A 19,811-nucleotide genomic window follows, 5' to 3' on the forward strand; every position below is an offset into this window, starting at 1 on the left:
GCACGAGCGACATCCTGACGTCATGCTCGTTTGTAATGAACACATTCGTTCCTCTTATACTGCTGATTTATCTGTCGTACTCGCCCCTTAGGTGTTCTTGTGACAGAGTTACGTGTTGTTATGGCAGACTTATGCGAAGTTGTGAAATGCAGTACAGCTGACTCTATACCTCTGTCTTGCACTCTACGAAAGTCTCCGTCTAACACAAACCCGTGTGCTAAGCAATTCTCTCTCGCCTGTTGTATGTAACCAGGCCACTGCCCCTGCGTGACGACACACTCTGATACATGTGCAATTCTCTTACCTCTTGGCTAACCTACTGCCTCTGGCTCTTGGCATAAGCAACGAAACTTTGACAATATTCCACGTTTCCAACTCTTTACTATTCCGTGACACTACAATAGAAATTGCTGGAAAGTGACGGAGAGGAAGCATTTTCCAGTGAACACACGACTTCCTGCTACATCGACACCAACTCTGTGCTGATGTTAATGGTGCTTATTCATTTATGAGCATTTTATTTTCAGGCACACATAGTAACCTCTCACATATTCAGTGCTCCAGCAAAATATTTTTCTGACACATGGTTGCTTCACAGAATATATTTACACTCCTGGAAATAGAAATAAGAACACTTTGAATTCATTGTCCCAGGAAGGGGAAACTTTATTGACACATTCCTGGGGTCAGATACATCACATGATCACACCGACAGAACCACAGGCACATAGACACAGGCAACAGGGCATGCACAATGTCGGCACTAGTACAGTGTATATCCACCTTTCGCAGCAATGCAGGCTGCTATTCTCCCATGGAGACGATCATAGAGATGCTGGATGTAGTCCTGTGGAACGGCTTGCCATGCCATTTCCACCTGGCGCCTCAGTTGGACCAGCGTTCGTGCTGGACGTGCAGACCGCGTGAGACGACGCTTCATCCAGTCCCAAACATGCTCAATGGGGGACAGATCTGGAGATCTTGCTGGCCAGGGTAGTTGACTTACACCTTCTAGAGCACGTTGGGTGGCACGGGATACATGCGGACGTGCATTGTCCTGTTGGAACAGCAAGTTCCCTTGCTGGTCTAGGAATGGTAGAACGATGGGTTCGATGACGGTTTGGATGTACCGTGCACTATTCAGTGTCCCCTCGACGATCACCAGTGGTGTACGGCCAGTGTAGGAGATCGCTCCCCACACCATGATGCCGGGTGTTGGCCCTGTGTGCCTCGGTCGTATGCAGTCCTGATTGTGGCGCTCACCTGCACGGCGCCAAACACGCATACGACCATCATTGGCACCGAGGCAGAAGCGACTCTCATCGCTGAAGACGACACGTCTCCATTCGTCCCTCCATTCACGCCTGTCGCGACACCACTGGAGGCGGGCTGCACGATGTTGGGGCGTGAGTGGAAGACGGCCTAACGGTGTGCGGGACCGTAGCCCAGCTTCATGGAGACGGTTGCGAATGGTCCTCGCCGATACCCCAGGAGCAACAGTGTCCCTAATTTGCTGGGAAGTGGCGGTGCGGTCCCCTACGGCACTGCGTAGGATCCTACGGTCTTGGTGTGCATCCGTGCGTCGCTGCGGTCCGGTCCCAGGTCGACGGGCACGTGCACCTTCCGCCGACCACTGGCGACAACATCGATGTACTGTGGAGACCTCACGCTCCACGTGTTGAGCAATTCGGCGGTACGTCCACCCGGCCTCCTGCATGCCCACTATACGCCCTCGCTCAAAGTCCGTCAACTGCACATACGGTTCACGTCCACGCTGTCGCGGCATGCTACCAGTGTTAAAGACTGCGATGGAGCTCCGTATGCCACGGCAAACTGGCTGACACTGACGGCGGTGGTGCACAAATGCTGCGCAGCTAGCGCCATTCGACGGCCAACACCGCGGTTCCTGGTGTGTCCGCTGTGCCGTGCGTGTGATCATTGCTTGTACAGCCCTCTCGCAGTGTCCAGAGCAAGTATGGTGGGTCTGACACACTGGTGTCAATGTGTTCTTTTTTCCATTTCCAGGAGTGTATTTTTGTCTTTGTCATCATCCTTGTCAGTTTGTGCACTGAATTTTTGAACACCATGTATAAAAAAGTATGTTTTTTGAGGGCATGACAGCTGGCCCACCATGGCCTTGCTGAAGGAACCTTTCTTGCATTTGCTTGAACTGGTTTTGCAAAACCTAAACCAAGATGGCTGGGCAGAGTACACCTGCACTCCCTCTTTCAGTCAGTCTCTACTGTGCAAAGTTCTCTCAGTCATACGCAGCTTACAACAAAAAATCTTATAACATTGCACTGGACCACTGTAAACTCTGTGCCGCGCGGGGTAGCCGAGCGGTCTGAGATGCCTTGTCATGGTTCGCGCGGCTCCCCCCGTTGGAGGTTCAAGTTCTCCCTCGGGCATAGGTCTGGGTGTTGTCCTTAGCATAAGTTAGATTAAGTAGTGTGTAAGCTTAGGGACCGATGTCCTCAGCAGTTTGGTCTCACAAGATCTTACCACAAATTTACACTCTGTGAATGCCTGCACGTGACTCTGCGACCACGAATGTACGAGGTGTGATTGGAGCATTTTAAGAATGGATCCGCTACAGCTTACTGGTTGGGCAAGCAGGTACATGGAGGGTGGGTAGTGATGCATTGCCTTCTCCTTGAGTGCCCTCTGACAGGAAACTGCTTTTCCTTAATTCGGTTCATAGTGGCAGCTGGTTGAGTGCGGGTCTGTTGGGACTTGTTGCTGGATTCTGTCTGTGTGAAAATGGACGTTTGTGTGAAATTTTGTTTTAAAACCGGGAAATCAGCTTCTGAGACTTAAAAACTATTAAAAACAGCTTTTGGATATAACTGTATGAGTCAGTCAAATGTTTTTGTCTGGTTCAACAGATTTAAAAACGACCGCGAATCATTTGAAGATGAACCACGGTCTGGCCATCCTTCCACCTCAAAAACGAATGAAAATGTTGTGAAAGTTCGTGACTTAGTGCACTGTTATCGCAGACTTACAATTAGTGAGATGGCTGATGAACGTACTTTTAAGTTTCTATGCAGTTCAGTCAATTTTGACTGAAGATCTGAACACGCATTGAGTGTCCACAAAATTCATTCGAAAAATGTTGTCAAGTGACCAGAGACATTACCGACTTGAAGTGTGCCAAGTGACCAGAGCCACTTGAAGTGTGCCGAGAACTGATTAATTGGACTAAAAATGACCCAGATTTGTTAAATAGGGAAATTACAGGTGACGAATCATGGGTATATGAATATGATCCTGTAACCAAAGTGCAGTCTTCGCAGTGCAAGACTCCAGATTCACCATGACTGAAAAGCATGGCAAAGTCGGTCAAAGGTGAAGACAATGTTGCTGATTTTTTTCCATTCTGCCAGTATTGTGCATCACGAATTTACGCCTGGAGGACAGACAATTAACCAGGAATACTAAAAATGTGTCCATGAGTATTTTACGCGAAAAGGTGCGGAAGGAAAGGCCTGCATTCTGGAAAGACAGGAGTTGGGTGCTACACCATGACAATGCTCCGGCTCATCGTGCCTTCTCCATCTTTTAATTTTTGACCAAATTCGAAATTCCTGTGCTTCCACAACCACCATATTCTCCTGATTTGGTCCGTGTGAACTTCCGTTTCCTAAACTGAAATGTTCACTAAAAGGGAAGCGATTTGACTCGATTGAAGACATCCAGTCAAATACGGAGAGCATCCTTAACACAATTCAGGAAAAAAAAAAAAATTGATGAATGTTTCTGAAAGTGGAAACACCGTTGGAGTCCTTGTGTTCAGTCAGAAGGGGACTATTTTGAAGGAGATGCATCCCAGTAGCATGTAAGTACCACCAATGTACAATTACAAGCTCATTCTTAAACCTTTCCAATCACACCTCATATATGTCTCTGTAACTTCACTTCAGTCTGTTTGCATAACTAAGTCAGAAATTATGTTGATGAGTGAAATGTTGAGTTCAGGAGAATAAGAGAATACTACCCTATACTATACCTCTTGGTACTTGATTTTATTGTTAAAGCATTGTAGTGTGAGAAGGTGTTGTAGTTATTCACTTTCATTCTTAAATACTGTTGTGTATCCTGTAAGTAATCATTAACTGTGTAGTATGCATTGCTTATGAATTAAGTTTTATCTGCCTTTTTGAACAGATGATTTTACTTAATCTTTCTCATCCCCTTGGCCATTTTATTACACAATTTTATTCACTGGTAGGAAATACTGTTCTGATTTTTGTTTGTTTTTCCTTGGTAAATCAAAGTCCAAACTGGTTCTTGATTCATGATTATGTATATTAGAGACAGGCAAATAAATACAAAACAGATGGGAAAAAGTAAGTAAACTGTTTATTTCCAAAGCAATCACCATAACTGTTAATACATTTATGACACTGTAAGACAAAACGGTCAATTTGGTGAGACTGGTTCAAATGGCTCTGAGCACTATGGGACTTAACATCTGAGATCATCAGTCCCCTAGAACTTAGAACTACTTAAATGTAACTAACCTAAGGATATCACACACATCCAAGCCCGAGGCAGAATTCGAACCTGCGACCATAGCGGTCGCGCGGTTCCAGACTGTAGCGCTTAGAGCCGCTCGGCCACTCCAGCCGGTGGTGAGACTGGGATGCATTTAGCAGACTTCTTACTAGTCACTGCTTATGAAGTACTTTTCCAACCAGCAAACAGAAGCGTTTTCTACTGCTGTGATATGTACACATCCTTCCAGGGCAGATATAATTAGTTCACAGGCCTCAATAAAACTTTTGTTAACTGTTTCGCAGCTATTATAGCACTAAACTTCAAGCATTTCGATGCCCTGCTTGTCACCAAATATCTCATTGCTAATCCTGGTATCTCGTCGACGGCGGTTGTCTCTTTCATTAACGCATTTTCCATCTCTGTATCATGTCGTATCAATATTAATTTTCCGGAAACGGTTTATGAAAATTTTTCGGTTCCGTGATTCTGATTTCTGCCACTAGATTAACAGGCGGCGAGTCGCTCCTTTTACAACCCTTCTCGGGCCCTTTTTCTCCTTTTCGTTGTTTTCTATCGTTCTTTGCCAGCTACAGCTAAAGACCATTGTGATCATTGCTGAAAATACACTTCCAGGACCAGCAGTCCATTACCAACGGGCGTGTTAGATGCATATCCAGCAGGGTCGTTGGTGCTTTGGTGGTGGCGGCGTCTGGCGCAGATTCGGGAAGGCCTCCGACAGAATTCGGTCAATTCGGCAAGAAAGCATTGGTGCGGGTTCACCAGCGGCTGGTGATGGTGATGCCGATGCGAGAACACCAATATTCTCATGGAGCACACCTACAAACAAAACATGAACGTCTCAAAGTAACAACAATAAAGTATTTTTGTAGAATGATGAATGAATTACTGCTCGCGCATCTGTCCCCGAAAAATCGTAGTCGTTAACCATGAGCTTTGGTTCGAAAATGGCGGTTCCACGCGTAGATATGAGGGATCAACATCAATAGCCAGATTGTATATATATACTTAGTCTCATTCTCCGGAAAGTCGTCCATGGTGAATATCACACAATCGTCAGTGAATAGTAACTGCGGAGCAACCTTTAGTTTAGTTGTTAGACATCTAACCTTGTAAAATCACGTTGCCAACTGACATCCGATAACATAAACAAAGTTGTTGAAGGCCCAAGGCTCGTTTCAACATATTTAATATTTAACAATTTGGTATTGTCAATAAATATTGAAAGTGTGCAGCCCCATTAAATCACTTGGCAATGTACATTAAAATGATAATATCTAATTGTTAAAATACAATTTTGGTATTCCTAAGTGATAAAAGCTACAATATACGAGAGTTAAAATGGTTTGCGACCGAAACGAACGACGAGACATTTACAAGCAAACAAAATATATCTTATAAATAATATGTGAAACACAAATGTCATTTTTAATTTGTTGCAGATACAAAATCAAACATGGAAGTTCTTTGAATCTTCACACATATTTCCACGAGCAGTGGTTAACTGGCGCCAGTAGTTTGGCGCTAGTTTATGATGCTATGGCAAATCCTAAATTTAATTAGGAATAGAAATTCGTAATTTGGAAAAAATTAAATATATTAAAAGCTTTTGACGCCAGTTCATTATAATCCTTCGTCTGCCGCTAGGCGTCTCTGCCTGTACAAACAAGATCAGTGAGCTTCCTTGCGTTAGTAAGTTTTTGTTTGTGGTCGTTACAAGTTAATTTGCGCAGAAAATATGACTAGAAAGTGGCCGTCGTACCTTGTCATTCATTTCTTAGAGTTATATGAGCAACGACCCTGTCTGTGGGATCACAAAAGTCCATTGTACAAAAATAGGAATTTGAGAGAAGAAGCGTTACAAGAAATAGTTGAGGCTATGAGTGAATATGTACGCAATTTTGATGTTAACATGGCGAAAGCAAAAATACGCAGTCTCCGGAATGCGTACATGTTGGAACTCCACAAGGTTTGGCGTTCAAACAGAAACGCAGAGTCCCCTGACGATATTTATACTCCGACAGTGCCTTGGTTTCCTATTGCTGACCGCTTCCTGAAGTACGTCGTTGAAACAAGAGAACCGAGAAGTCCTCAGGTAAGCAATAATTACATTCAGTAATCATATATGTGGTGCGGTAATATCAGTGATATTATTTAGATGTTTAACTTGTTGGCAAAACATTGACAATACCTGTTGATTGTGGGACGGTTGTTCAGTACTTTGTGTTATGACGGATGCACTCTATTATTTAGCAATCGCTAATCGACAGCTGAAAGAATAGGCTAAATATGTCAGAAACGAAAAGTCAAGTGTTTATGCCGTCACCGTACTGTGCGTTATAGCATAATAGACGTTAGCTGCTGTGACATAACAAAAGTAGTTTTGATTACTTAAATGCCTTCTAGGAAATAATAATTAGTAAAGAAGACTGATTTCTACTCGACATCACTGAACGACTAATAAAATCATAACGGATGAGTTAACGTATCGTAGGGAAAAGTTATTAACGTGACGGGTAAAAATCCTTTGCGAGATTATTTGTGTGTTTGTCAGAGACCACAGCTATGAAATGTGTAAGGCTATAGAATTACGTTCTACCGATTTTTCGCCATTAAACTGCATAAAAAGAAAGATCCGTAGAAAGTGACAATCCGATTGGGAGTTACGCGTTGCCACCGAATGTGAATACGAAGTAGTTATAGTTGCGGTGACTTACTGATCCATAGCTTAGCGCTAGGTGGTAGGTCGCTTGTGGATTGGCGAAATGCAAGAATGTAATGACGTGAGAATGTCTGTTATTGTTATCGCGCGTTTTTTTTACACGTGTTAATTTGAATGCTGTGGGCAGTCGCCATTTTTGAAGAAGAGATGATAACAGCTGATGAGTGGTATCGGTAGATTCCTTATTTCTGGTAGGTTTACAGTATCCTATTTTTAACATTACTTTGCTTGCATTGTATATTTATTTCTCGTATAATTTCAGAAGGGACTGTATTTATAAGCTTGTGGACTAATTAAGGGTACCATAGCGACATTACTAAAATTTAAAGTGGTGTGTGATTGTGTTAATCACATTTCAGTAATGATCAGCGTTTTATAGTGAAATGTTTATTAGTAACTGAAAGTTAATTCGTCTCTGACTTTAAAAAGTTATTAACATGCAATACACCGTTAGAAATATTTATTCTGTTAATTTTTGTCATTTATACAGTAATAGCCTTTTTACTGGTATCTAAATCCTCTCTGGTGATGTGTTCTTTTGTTAGCAAGATTAATTTAGAGATGTGGAACGCAAATTCATGCAATACGCTAGTTTGGGAATTGGGTTTTGCGTGACTGTGCATTCAACAAATCTTTTTATTGCTCATACATCTTTGCTCACATGTGTGCCACTATGTTACATATTTCATTCAGTTCTGGAAAATAAGTGTTTTTTGCTTAAAAAGTAGGTTTAAAAACATTTTAGGTTTTGGTATATTGTGATCACTACTTCTGCATCTAGGTTGTTTCGTAGGACCTTCTCTAAACAGTTATTTAGCTTGTCATTTAAACAATGTGTTTTTGTGAATTTTCTTGGTGAGTTAGCAACTCACTTTAGGTATATCTCTGACCATTATGTAGTTGCATGAGAATTATTTCCGTGTAGAGTGACTGGTCTTGCTGTTGATATTAAACCATTTTGCTGGTTGGTGTGGTGCCTCATTTAGACTTAATTTTTTCAATTGCTCGTAGGCCTGTCTTCTTGAATTGTATTGTTGCGTAGTTCCTGTGATGTGCCAGGGAGTGTGCACCATTGTAATATAATCATTTATGATATCTTCCCTATTCTCTTGCCATCTTTAAGAGGACGTTAGCTTGAGTAGTGAGGTTTTGGCGTAGGTTATGGTTGGAATGTTTCAGGCTGTGAGGTGTCAGGATCCGTTGTTTTAAAATTTGTGTTTGCCTGCACTGTGTATACTGCCTGGCAAGAGTCGATACAGTATACGCCTGATCCCTATAATTTTTCAGCATATGTGACCTGTGTTCTTAGTTTCTTTCGCAGTCACATCATCTGTTCGCTGTTCTGTTTAAATCCCCTGTTTCTTTAACATGTAGTGTATTTTTTGGAATATAGTTATTGCAAATGAGTATGTGCCACTTTGTTGCATGTGTAGATTTATCTTCCACTGGGTGTTGTTTTTAAGACTATTGGACAGTAATTATTTGTGGAGACTGTAATGTTGATTCTGTGGTGGAATATAGTGTTGTTACTGCCCAGCTTGGGAATCTTTCCAACCATAAAATGTTGCTTTAAAATCAATAACCAATGTTTTTTCTGAGCATGATGTTCAAAAGTTAACCATGAAAGATACTGGCTAGGTAGGTGCAGATGTAGAAAATTGCTTTTCTGAATTATAAAGTGAATTTTTTAAAGCAGGCTGGATAGAAAAATTTAATTTTTTTCTTAAACATAATCCAATAGCACTTTGAGACTTGTTTCACTTCAAAACTTATAAGGGTAAACGTAACAGAATAAAGGATAAAAGGCGAATAGCTCCTGGGATCAGACTATCTTGTGCTAAGAAGAGTGCCTTACCTGATTTGAAGGACTTGCTGAAATCATGAGTTGAAACTCATCAGCAATACTATAAAAAATCCTTCAGTCTATTGTTAAAAGTAAAATGCTTATGCTGTACTTAGAAAATAACACACTTCAGTGATATGGCAGGAACTGTTTGGACAGCTATTAAACAAAAATAATGACCCAGATTAGGCCTAAACTGAGTGCTCTGAAATTTTTACAATTTCATGTTTTTGGTTTTGAGATTAGATGATTATCGGTTGCACTGTACCCGGTAGTTCAGATTTACTTGTGCCCCACACACCACATGCATCACCAGTGGACATTACTTTCGAAAATACTACCCTTAAAGAGATCACAGAATTAATAAGGCCACTAAAAATAATAATTGGCTTGATACAATGGTGTGTCTACCAGAATATTAAAATCTTGTCACCTTGATAACATTGCCATTGAGCTATCTATGTAATCAGTTAATGATTCTGATTCTGGTCTTTCCAAAAATTGTTGAGAAAGTGACGTGTGATAGAATACTGACTTATTTGACTGAACAGAAGGTTTTAACTTTTCTGTTTGAATTTTGTAAAGGATGCTTAACGCGGAAAGCAAACAGAAATTTCACAAATGAACTTCTCACAGTGTTAATTGTATTTTTCCACCATTCTAGGACCTTAGATTGCCTTGATCACAAAATACTCAAGTGTTAAGGCATTAATGCCATCCTTCTTGGTTTGGATAGAATAAAATCTTTATTTTCTCACATGTCGTATACAATAATTTGATCATACATGATGTAACAGTATGGCTCGGGGGTTGGCCATCTTCTGTTGTTAAAAAAAAAAAAAAAACTAACTCAAGTTTGCATCTGTGGTTTTGGAGAGGGGTCATGCAATGTCCACAGAGAACTGCTGATAACAATGACTAAGATTGATTGTCTTAAGAGTGAAGCTTTCGGTTTTGAAAGGTATCTGCATTGAGCAAAACAGTTTTGTCTTTTCCTATATTTTCCATACATATACTACTTGTATACACACAAATTTGAGTTTTTAAGACAGTATTTACAAATTTGAAAAACAGTTTTGTGTATTTACCTCGTTACCACATGCTTTCTTGTCTCTTATGTTAAGTTAGAACCATAACTTTTATGTTATACAACCAGTCTGTTAACTGCTGGCTATTTTTAAAGCTATAGAACATATGAAATTGTGAAATATTTTTTTATTGGTTACTCACAAATGAGGGTGAATGAATGGCTGTGGGCTGTGATTCTTTGTACGTTGGCCTAAATCACTGTGCGGATTGTTTCAAAAAAGTCGATCCCACTTCTGGGGACCTCTCCTAACTAGTAGCAGATCACCTGACAGCTGAAGAAGTGAATACAAAATGCAGACTGTAATATGAAATGGTTGTCAAAAGTATGTATGGAACACACATTTATCTATGGAATAGTTAATTCCAGGAATAGTGTTAGCTACAGAGTGGTAAGTTTTCTCTGAATGAATGAATTTCTAAAAATATTTGTGCAGTGAGTAACCTTGTAGGTAAGTGAAACGTGGCCTGTGGACAGTGGACTGTAAGGGCAAGAAGAGGACAAGAGCTTTTGAAATATGGTTTGGTAATGGAGGGTAGTGTGGGTGTTATAAAATGCAGGAGGAGACCAGCAGGTTGAAGTACGTGCAGGCTGCAGTATTGTGGAGAGATAAAGGCATTTGTATGGGTAGAGAAGTATACAGGGCTGCATTGAAGTAACCTTGTGGCTGGTAAGAACAGCAGTAGGTTATGAGGGGTGTGTGTGTGTGTGTGTGTGTGTGTGTGTGTGTGTGTGTGTGTGTGTGTGTGTGTGTGTGTGTGGGGGGGGGGGGGGGGGGCGTGCGTGCATGGGCATTTAAGCAATGTAAGATCAAATTTTGACTGGGAACAATAGAATGTAAAAACTTCAGTAATTTGTACGGTGGGAGCTGCCTAAATGGTTCAGAAGTAACACAATACCCTTTCATTGCCTGCTTAGCCCCCCCCCCCCCCCCCCCCACACACCCCTCTACTACAGTGCTGGCTCACGGACTTCACTACTCTGGGTGCATAAAGTTGTACGAAATGAAGTGATCGCATGGCATTGTTGGCTGGGAGGCCCCATTCGGGGAAGTTCGGCCGCCGTATTGCAAGTCCTGTTTTAGTTGATGCCACTTTGACGACTTGCGTGTCAATGATGATGAAGAACACACAACACCCAGTCGTCACAAGGCAGAGAAAATCCCTGACCCCGCCGGAAATCGAACCCAGGACCCCGTGCGCAGGAAGCAAGGGTTAGGTATTGATGTTCACACAGTGAAATTCTTTGTCATTACCAGTTCTGAAGATAAACTTTATTAACGCGAGAGTAATGATTAAAGTTAAGTTTTTACTGCTTTGAAAATTACTTTCACTGTGCTTACTGATTATGCAATGTTTGCAACAGTTGTGTGCTTCAATTGATTTTGTTTCACATTTCACTAACATTTAGCTTTAAAACAATATTTGTATTTTATATTGTTAAAATGTAACTTTGAGATCTAATTTTTAGACTCCCAGCAGCCTTTCTTGTCTCTTATCATATGTTAAAGGTCTAAATTCTTACTTTTCAAGCGTTAAAGTTATGCTTCAAATTGAGATTTTTATCATCAGTTTGGGGGAAAAAGTTTTGAGGGGAGTGTCTAGATTCCCCACTTCCATATTCTCTTGTCTCCATTACTGATATCTTCTTTTCAAACTTTGCATCTCTGCATTAGAAAAAGAGGGGAGGGTAGTTTGTCACCAAATTGACAAGGATGTTAATTACAGCAACACCACTGGCTTGTACAATAAAATACGATGTCTGCTTATAACATTCTTAGGGGTAGTTTTACTCATCGTATCAGGCAATGTGTCGCAGCATAAGTCCTGGAGACAGTTACTGTAAAATCCCAACTTTTGAAAAGTTGAAATTAAAAATCATCTTGTGTTATGTTATTATAAACACATTTATTGTACCTTAAAAACAAAATTAAAGTATTATTACACAGGAAAACAATACTTAAAATACAGTAGGAGCAGTTACATGCTCACTGCTCAAAACTCAAAACGAGACTGACTGACTATGCCAACATGGCAGTCAGTATTTATATTTTCTTAACAATCCCGAACAATCCTTGTCATTGTTTAAAATTATTATTTCATTAGTTAACAATTAGAATTCATACAAAAAATGAAAATACATATATAAATGTATGTCTGCTCAGAACAGTAAGTACACTACAATATTAGTACATGTCTGTTATTTCTTTCGAGAATAAACTCTTACATAAGAAATTACAATAATACATTTATATTTTTCATTAATTACTAGTGACTTCCATCATGGGAATTAATCCCTTCATTTACAGAGCTTCCACACTTTGAACTGAAATAGATTAAACAGTCAGTTTCTCAGTTATAAGTTTTTTTTTTTTTTTTTTTTGAACAGTTACATATTTTGTTTACATGTGCAATCCTGAATTAGACTGGGAAATGTTCATTTTAAATATGCCTCAATGGGCTGTTATGTTTCATGCTGTCGCTTCTTCTGTTCTTAGTCTGTCATTCCCGAGTTGGTAATAACATTATTAATTTATCTTTGTTAATAGCAGTGGAGCTCTGTGGATGTGCATTGAATTACAGCAGCTAGCCCCCTTCATTTACTGCTTTATTTATGCCACAGTGTGGTTTGGGCGTTCACCCATCTTGTATACACTTGCATGTTTGTAGGTATAAGTTTTTATTAGCTGTGTTTTGAACAGTGCAGGTCCTGTCTGCCCTGTAATTTGTGTTTGTTTTCTTGCTAAGGCAGAACAATGAGCCACAAATTGTGGAATGAAGGAGAGTTGTGTTCCAAATGCGGTTGATAAAAACATTATACTGATGAACTTTAAAATGTGTTATAATAAATGAATGTGGGTGCAAGCACGAAATGTCTTCGTGTAAATGAAGCTTTTCAAAAAGTGGGTGGTTGCCGTATTTCTTCAGACAGATATATTACACATGGTGAACATTAATAAAACTGACAAACTACGGGGACGGGTTCCTGACTGGAAATAGAGAAAATAAGGTCCTTTGAACATGAGTCAAGAGATGCACCGTCGCCATGTAGGTGGCGCTGAGAATGAAAGTTCCTCTGTCCGTGTGTCATGTGTTCCTTGTTGTTGTGGTCTTCAGTCCTGAGACTGGTTTGATGCAGCTCTCCATGCTACTCTATCCTGTGCAAGCTTCATCATCTCCCAGTACCTACTGCAACCTACATCCTTCTGAATCTGCTCCTTCTGAATCTGCTTAGTTTATTCCTCTCTTGGTCTCCCTCTACGATTTTTACTCTCCACGCTGCCCTCCAATACTAAATTGGTGATCCCTTGATGCCTCAGAATATGCCCTACCAACCGATCCCTTCTTCTAGTCAAGTTGTGCCACAAATTTCTCGTCTCTCCAATTCTATTCAATACGTCCTCAATAGTTATGTGATCCACCCATCTAATCTTCAGCATTCTTCTGTAGCATCACATTTCGAAAGCTTCTATTCTCTTCTTGTCTAAACTATTTATCATCCTCATTTCACTTCCATGCATGACTACACGCCATACAAATACTTTCGGAAACGACTTTCTGACACTTAAATCAATACTCGATGTTAACAAATTTCTCTTCTTCAGAAACGCTTTCCTTGACATTGCCAGTCTACATTTTATATCCTCTCTACTTCGACCATCATCAGTTATTTTGCTCTCCAAATAGCAAAACTCCTTTACTACTTTAAGTGTCTCGTTTCTTAATCTAATTCCCTCATCACCACCCGACTTAATTTGACTACATTCCATTATCCTAGTTTTGCTTTTGTTGATGTTCATCTTATACCCTCCTTTCAAGACACTGTCCATTCCATTCAGCTGCTCTTCCAAGTTCTTTGCTGTCTCTGACAGAGTTACAATGTCATCAGCAAACCTCAAAGTTTTTATTTCTTCTCCTACTCCGAACTTTTCTTTTGTTTCCTTTATTGCTTGCTCAATATACAGATTGAATAACATCGGGGATAGGCTACAACCCTGTCTCATTCCCTTCCCAACCACTGCTTCCCTTTCATGCCCCTCAGCTCTTATAACTGCCATCTGGTTTCTGTACAAATTGTAAATAGCCTTTTTCTCCCTGTATTTTACCCTGCCACCTTCAGAATATTAAAGAGCGTATTCCAATCAAAATTGTTAAAAGCATTTCTCTAAGTCTACAAATGCTAGAAACGTAGGTTTGCCTTTCCTTAAGCTTTCTTCTAAGATAAGTCGTAGGGTCAGTATTGCCTCACGTGTTCAAACATTTCTACGGAATCCAAGCTGATCTTCCCCGAGGTCGGCTTCTACCAGTTTTTCCATTCGTCTGTAAAGAATTCGCGTTAGTATTTTGCAGCTGTGACTTATTAAACTGATAGTTTGGTAATTTTCACATCTGTCAACACCTGCTTTCTTTGGGATTGGAATTATTATATTCTTCTTGAAGTCTGAGGGTACTTAGCCTGTCTCATACGCCTTGCTCACCAGATGGCAGAGTTTTGTCAGGACTGGCTCTCCCAAGGCTGTCAGTAGTACTAATGGAATGTTGTCTACTCCGGGGGCCTTGTTTCGACTCAGGTCTTTCAGTGCTCTGTCAAACTTTTTACGCAGTATCATATCTCCCATTTCATCTTCATCTACATCCTCTTCCATTTCCATAATATTGTCCTCAAGTAAGTCGCCCTTGTATAGACCCTCTATATACTCTTTCCACCTTCATGCTTTCCCTTCTTTGCTTAGAACTGGGTTTCCATCAAAGCTCTTGATATTCATGCAAGTGGTTCTCCTTTCTCCAAAGGTCTCTCTAATTTTCCTGTAAGCAGTATGTATTTTACCACTAGTGAGATAAGCCTCCACATCCTTACATTTGTCCTCCAGCCATCCCTGCTGAGCCATTTTGCACTTCCTGCTGATCTCATTTTTGAGACGTTTGTATTCCTTTTTGCCTGCTTCATTTACTGCATTTTTATATTTTCTCCTTTCATCAATTAAATTCAATATTTCTTCTGTTACCCAAGGGTTTCTACTAGCCCTCGTCTTTTTACCTATTTGATCCTCTGCTGCCTTCACTATTTCATCCCTCAAAGCTACCCATTCTTCTTCTACTGTATTTCTTATGTTTTCCAAATGGTTCTTTGTGCTTTGCAGTCTGTCTGATTGGCGCAGTGTACTGTAAGCAGCAGACTGGTCCAGTATTTATGTCTGGAACAAGCCAAGATGGTGCTTGTGTACAGCCAAACAGGTGGAATAGTTGAGAGACAGCATGGCTATACCAAAACAAGTACCATCACAGACACCTACCACATCACTTAACATTTTGAGCCCTTTTTAGACATTTGTGGGATCATGGGTCCTCTCAGACAGACGAATGTGCAGGGAGGTGGCAGAATGCGTGTACACCAGATGTGGTGGACCAGGTTCTGCAGAAAATAGAGATGAACCCTAGTAAAAGTTCCAGGCAAGTGGCTGGCCAACATATTGTAAACTAAAGTTAATGTACGTCCTGCGTGTCAACCACGACCATCCCCATCAACTGCAATCACATGGAGCCCACTTGGAACATTGACGTGGATGCGATACAGCTCTGTACTGTGTTCTGGGCCGACTTGTTGCTGTTGCATGCACACCATCCATTTCTGGATACATGCCCACAGGACCTATTTTCCTCCATTTCCAGTTCAGGAATCCATCCCTGCAGTTTGTCGGTTTTATTAGTGCTCAACCTGTATAAAGGCGTCATGTCTCCTCATTCAGCTTCTTTCTCCAGCACTCCAGTCCTAATCCCTTTTCATCCCAGTTCTTAATTGCAGTTTTCGTTCCACTTGATCTGTCTGTACTTCTCTCTTGATAGTTCTATCATCTCTGGACCAAACCTGGTTCAGTGCTTACCACTGGTCCTTTGACCTCCTAGTGTGGCCCTGTCCTTAATGTTCATCTCCCATTGTCCTCACCACAGGTGGAATCCCCTTTCTTACATTTCCTCATTTGTGGAGGGTTATTCATAAATACCTTCAGGGTTTCATAAGATGAGGTGAAAAAATTAGACATACAGAAAAATCACACAAATCGGTGGATAGAGCATTTCTCTAATTTTCAATTTGTAATTGATGCTTTGGTGTAGTTTGTGCAACTATCAGGGGGCAGTTGTCTGAATATGCCGTATAATGTAGTGATGCGTGCATTTTGCATCCTCAAATTTGCTAATTGAGGCACAGTTTTGTACCGAGTATTATGTAAAAGCTTAAAGACATGAAACAATACATGGATAGTATAAGGGCTAGTCAAATAAAAAATAAACACCTGCCACAACGGGACTGTGGTACGGTCCCATTAAAAATTAATCACCATATGCATTAAGACATTGATATCACTGGGAGATGAGAGGATCAGTTTCGTAGAACACAGTCGGGTGAATATCGCATTAAGGATCTGGTCTGTATGGAGGATGTTGCAGTGTTTCCCAACCAAATTTCTAGAGTGTAGCCTTCATTCCCTTGGCAGTATGGGGATGGGTGTCATCGTGTAACAGAGTGATTCCATTCGACAGCATTCCTGGACATTTTAGCTTTATGGCCTGCCACAGTTTCTGCAAGGTGTCTTCACAGCACTGTGTGTCCATTGTGGTTTTCACGCTTGAGGAACTTGACAAGCAGAGGCCCCCTGCAGTCAAAGGTTATTCTGACCTTGCTGGGTGAACAGCTTTGGATTTCTATGTGGAGAAATTATGTTTGCCCACGTGCTGCTAGAATGCTTTCTGACAGTCGCCATGTCGCATGATAGTGCTCTTCCCCACATTTTCAATAGGACAAAGGCTATGCTTGAGCGATTTGACTGGGAAATGCTACAACAGCCTCCATAAGACCCGGTTACCTCGCCATTTGATTTTTCACATATTTGGTGACCTGAAAAAAAGATATGCAATAATGTTGGTTTCTGTTGGACAAGGCAGTGTAAGGGTGGGTGGTGCGATTGTGCATCCACCAGCAGCTGACCATGTTCTACGAAACAGGAATTGATTGCCGTTTCTCACAGTGCGGTAAATGTCTTGCTGCATGTGGTGATTACTTTCGAATGGACCCATTACATGGTCCCTTTGTTGCAGGTGTTCGCTTTTCATTTGACTGCCCCACACCCTATGAAACTGGCCGCTGATGTGGTGCGAAGAAAAAAAGCTGGCTCAGACCGTCAGCAGAGAAGGTGGAGTGTGTGCGGGAACAAAGAACTTCAGATACCGCAATTAATTGGGTGGCAGCTGGGTCTGCATATAAAACCATTCTGGCTGCAGTTATTCCATGCACAGACTACTTTGGATAGTGATGGATAGTGAGCTTCATCCTGAATTGCAATGACTTACGGTGGTTACTGGAGGAATATGCTCTTTCACAAAATTTGGTTTTGAATGTTTAAGCCAAATTTCATGTGCCTGGAAATTTGAATCATCATAATGTGAGTATTTGGGAAACAGAATATTCATACTGGTTTGTGGGAAATGTCACAGTCAACATCTTTGTACCTCATCCTATTTCCCAAGCTTATGGGCCACCCACATCCTATTTCCCAAACATATGGGCCACTTTTCTTTGCTGAGAAAAATGTGACTAGTTCAGAGTACTTAGACATACTGCAGCTGTGGTGTTTGCAACAATTACAGGAAGACAGTGTGGCTCCATTTTGCAACAAGATGGTGCTCCACTAAACTTTCTTGTAGACATTCGTGATTGACACAATGCAGAACAGCTACAATGTGGGATTTGACTTGATTCCCATCATGACTCCAGTCTCCTGCAGTGACCCCCCCCCCCACCCCTCCCCACCATGTGATTCCTTCATACGGGTTATGTGGAAGGTCACACATTGCTGCCTCCACTGCTATTTAATTTGAAACTGTTGCAAAGAAGGATAATTAATGAGGATGCTGACTTTTACTTGTTGGGATGTGTATGGCATGAGTCTGTCATACTGACATTGGCCAAATCACAGTGTGTTCCCTTCGAGGTGGTGGACACCTATCGCTTCTTGGATCTAGTTTCCGATTCCCGGTTGACATGGCTCCCTCATCTTCGCCAGCTGAAGAGGACGTGCTGGTTACATCTCAATGCTCTTAGATGTTTGTGCAATACCACCTGGGGTGCAGACTGCTCTATTCTACTGCAATTGTACAAAGCTCTGGTCCAGTCTCATTTAGACTATGGGAGTCCTGTCTATCGTTCTGCGTCTCCTTCGACATTGCAGATACTAGACCCCATCCACCATTGTGGGGTACGACTCTCGACTGGTGCCTTCTGGACTAGCCCTGTGATTCCACTTCTTGCAGAAGTGGGGATTCCACCACTGCGAGTTTTGCGCCAACAACAGCTGATATCTTACACGCTCCACATTCGCTGCAACCCAAAGCACCCTAATTATGGTCTCCTTTATCCAGACACACAGATCAACCTCCCACGGCGGCGGCCATGATGTGGGCTTACCGTGGCCCCTTTACCGCTTTTTCTGAGCTCACGCACGTACCTCTCCGTGGTGTGTTTCTCGGCCACAGCTCTGTCTAGATCTCTCCATCAGTTCAAAAGATTGTCCCTCCGGAGGCCCTTCACCGCCAATTCTACTATCTGCTCAGTTCATTCCAGGTTTCAGAAGTGATTTATACTGATAGCTCCATGGTTGCTGGTCACACTGGTTATGCTTACGCCTATGCGAGACACATGGAACTTCGTTCCTTGCCAGATGGCTGTAGTGTTTTTGCTGCAGAATTGGTAGCTATCTTGTGCGCACTGGACCATGTCCCCTTCAGGACTGTCCTTCACTATCTGTAGTGACTACTTGAGCAGTTCGCAAGCTATCGGCCAGTGCTTCCCTCGCCACCCGTTGGTCATAGCTATCCAGGACTCTCTCTTTCTCCTTGATCAATGTGGGTGCTCAGTGGTTTTCATTTGGACCCCAGGCCATGTTGGGATCTGTGGCAATGAACTTGCTGATCGACTGGCTAACTTGGCTGCATACTAACAGGCCATTTCTTGCTGTTGGCATTCCATAAATACACCTTCGCTTCACATTACGTCGTCAGGTTTTGGGACTTTGGAATGCAGAATGGCACTCTTTCTTTGCTGATCAAGCTCAGGGCAATAGAGGATTCTAAAACTATGTGGCGGTCCTCCTTACGGGCCTCTCATAAGGCCTCTGCGTCCTTTGCTGGCACCGCATCGGCCATACTTGGCTGACTCACGGTTATCTCCTCCGTAGTGAGGACCCCCTCTCTGTCGTTGTGCATCAGTGTTGACTGTGGCTCACCTCTTACTGGACTGTCTCGACTTAGCCGCCCTGCAACTGACTTTTAGCTTTCCTGACTGGCTACCCCTGGTGTTAGCTGACAATGCCTTAGCGGCTGATCTAGTTTTACGATTTCTTCGTGGTGGGGGTGGGGAGGGGGTTTATCGCTTTATTTAAGGGTGGGTTCTTCAACTTTATCAGTGGGTGGAAGGGATGGCAGGCAGTGTTGCTCCCCCCTTCGCCCCAATTGGACTGGCTTTGACTGGGCTTGGTGGTTCACCCCCGCCCTCTGTCCACTCCTTTCTTTATGGGGTCTTTTATCTTGAGTGTCTATCTTGCCTACCTGTGCTTCTTCCTTCATGCCCCTGTCATTAGTCCGCAGTGG

At 41.9% G+C, this 19,811-nt stretch overlaps 1 protein-coding gene across 1 annotated transcript in view; it reads left to right on the top strand.

Annotated features, from left to right (window-relative positions):
* Window positions 1-6,061: 6,061 nt before the first annotated feature.
* The window catches only part of LOC126108474 (uncharacterized), a 32,471-nt gene continuing 18,721 nt past the window's right edge, over window positions 6,062-19,811 (top strand). Inside the window, exon 1 of the mRNA XM_049913724.1 lies at window positions 6,062-6,613. Within this exon, the coding sequence (XP_049769681.1) occupies window positions 6,257-6,613 (357 nt within the window). The 5' untranslated portion in view covers window positions 6,062-6,256. The remainder of the gene's footprint in view (window positions 6,614-19,811) is intronic.

Source organism: Schistocerca cancellata, chromosome 11 (genome assembly GCF_023864275.1).
Source record: "Schistocerca cancellata isolate TAMUIC-IGC-003103 chromosome 11, iqSchCanc2.1, whole genome shotgun sequence".
In the NCBI taxonomy this organism is placed as follows: Eukaryota; Metazoa; Arthropoda; class Insecta; order Orthoptera; family Acrididae; genus Schistocerca; species Schistocerca cancellata.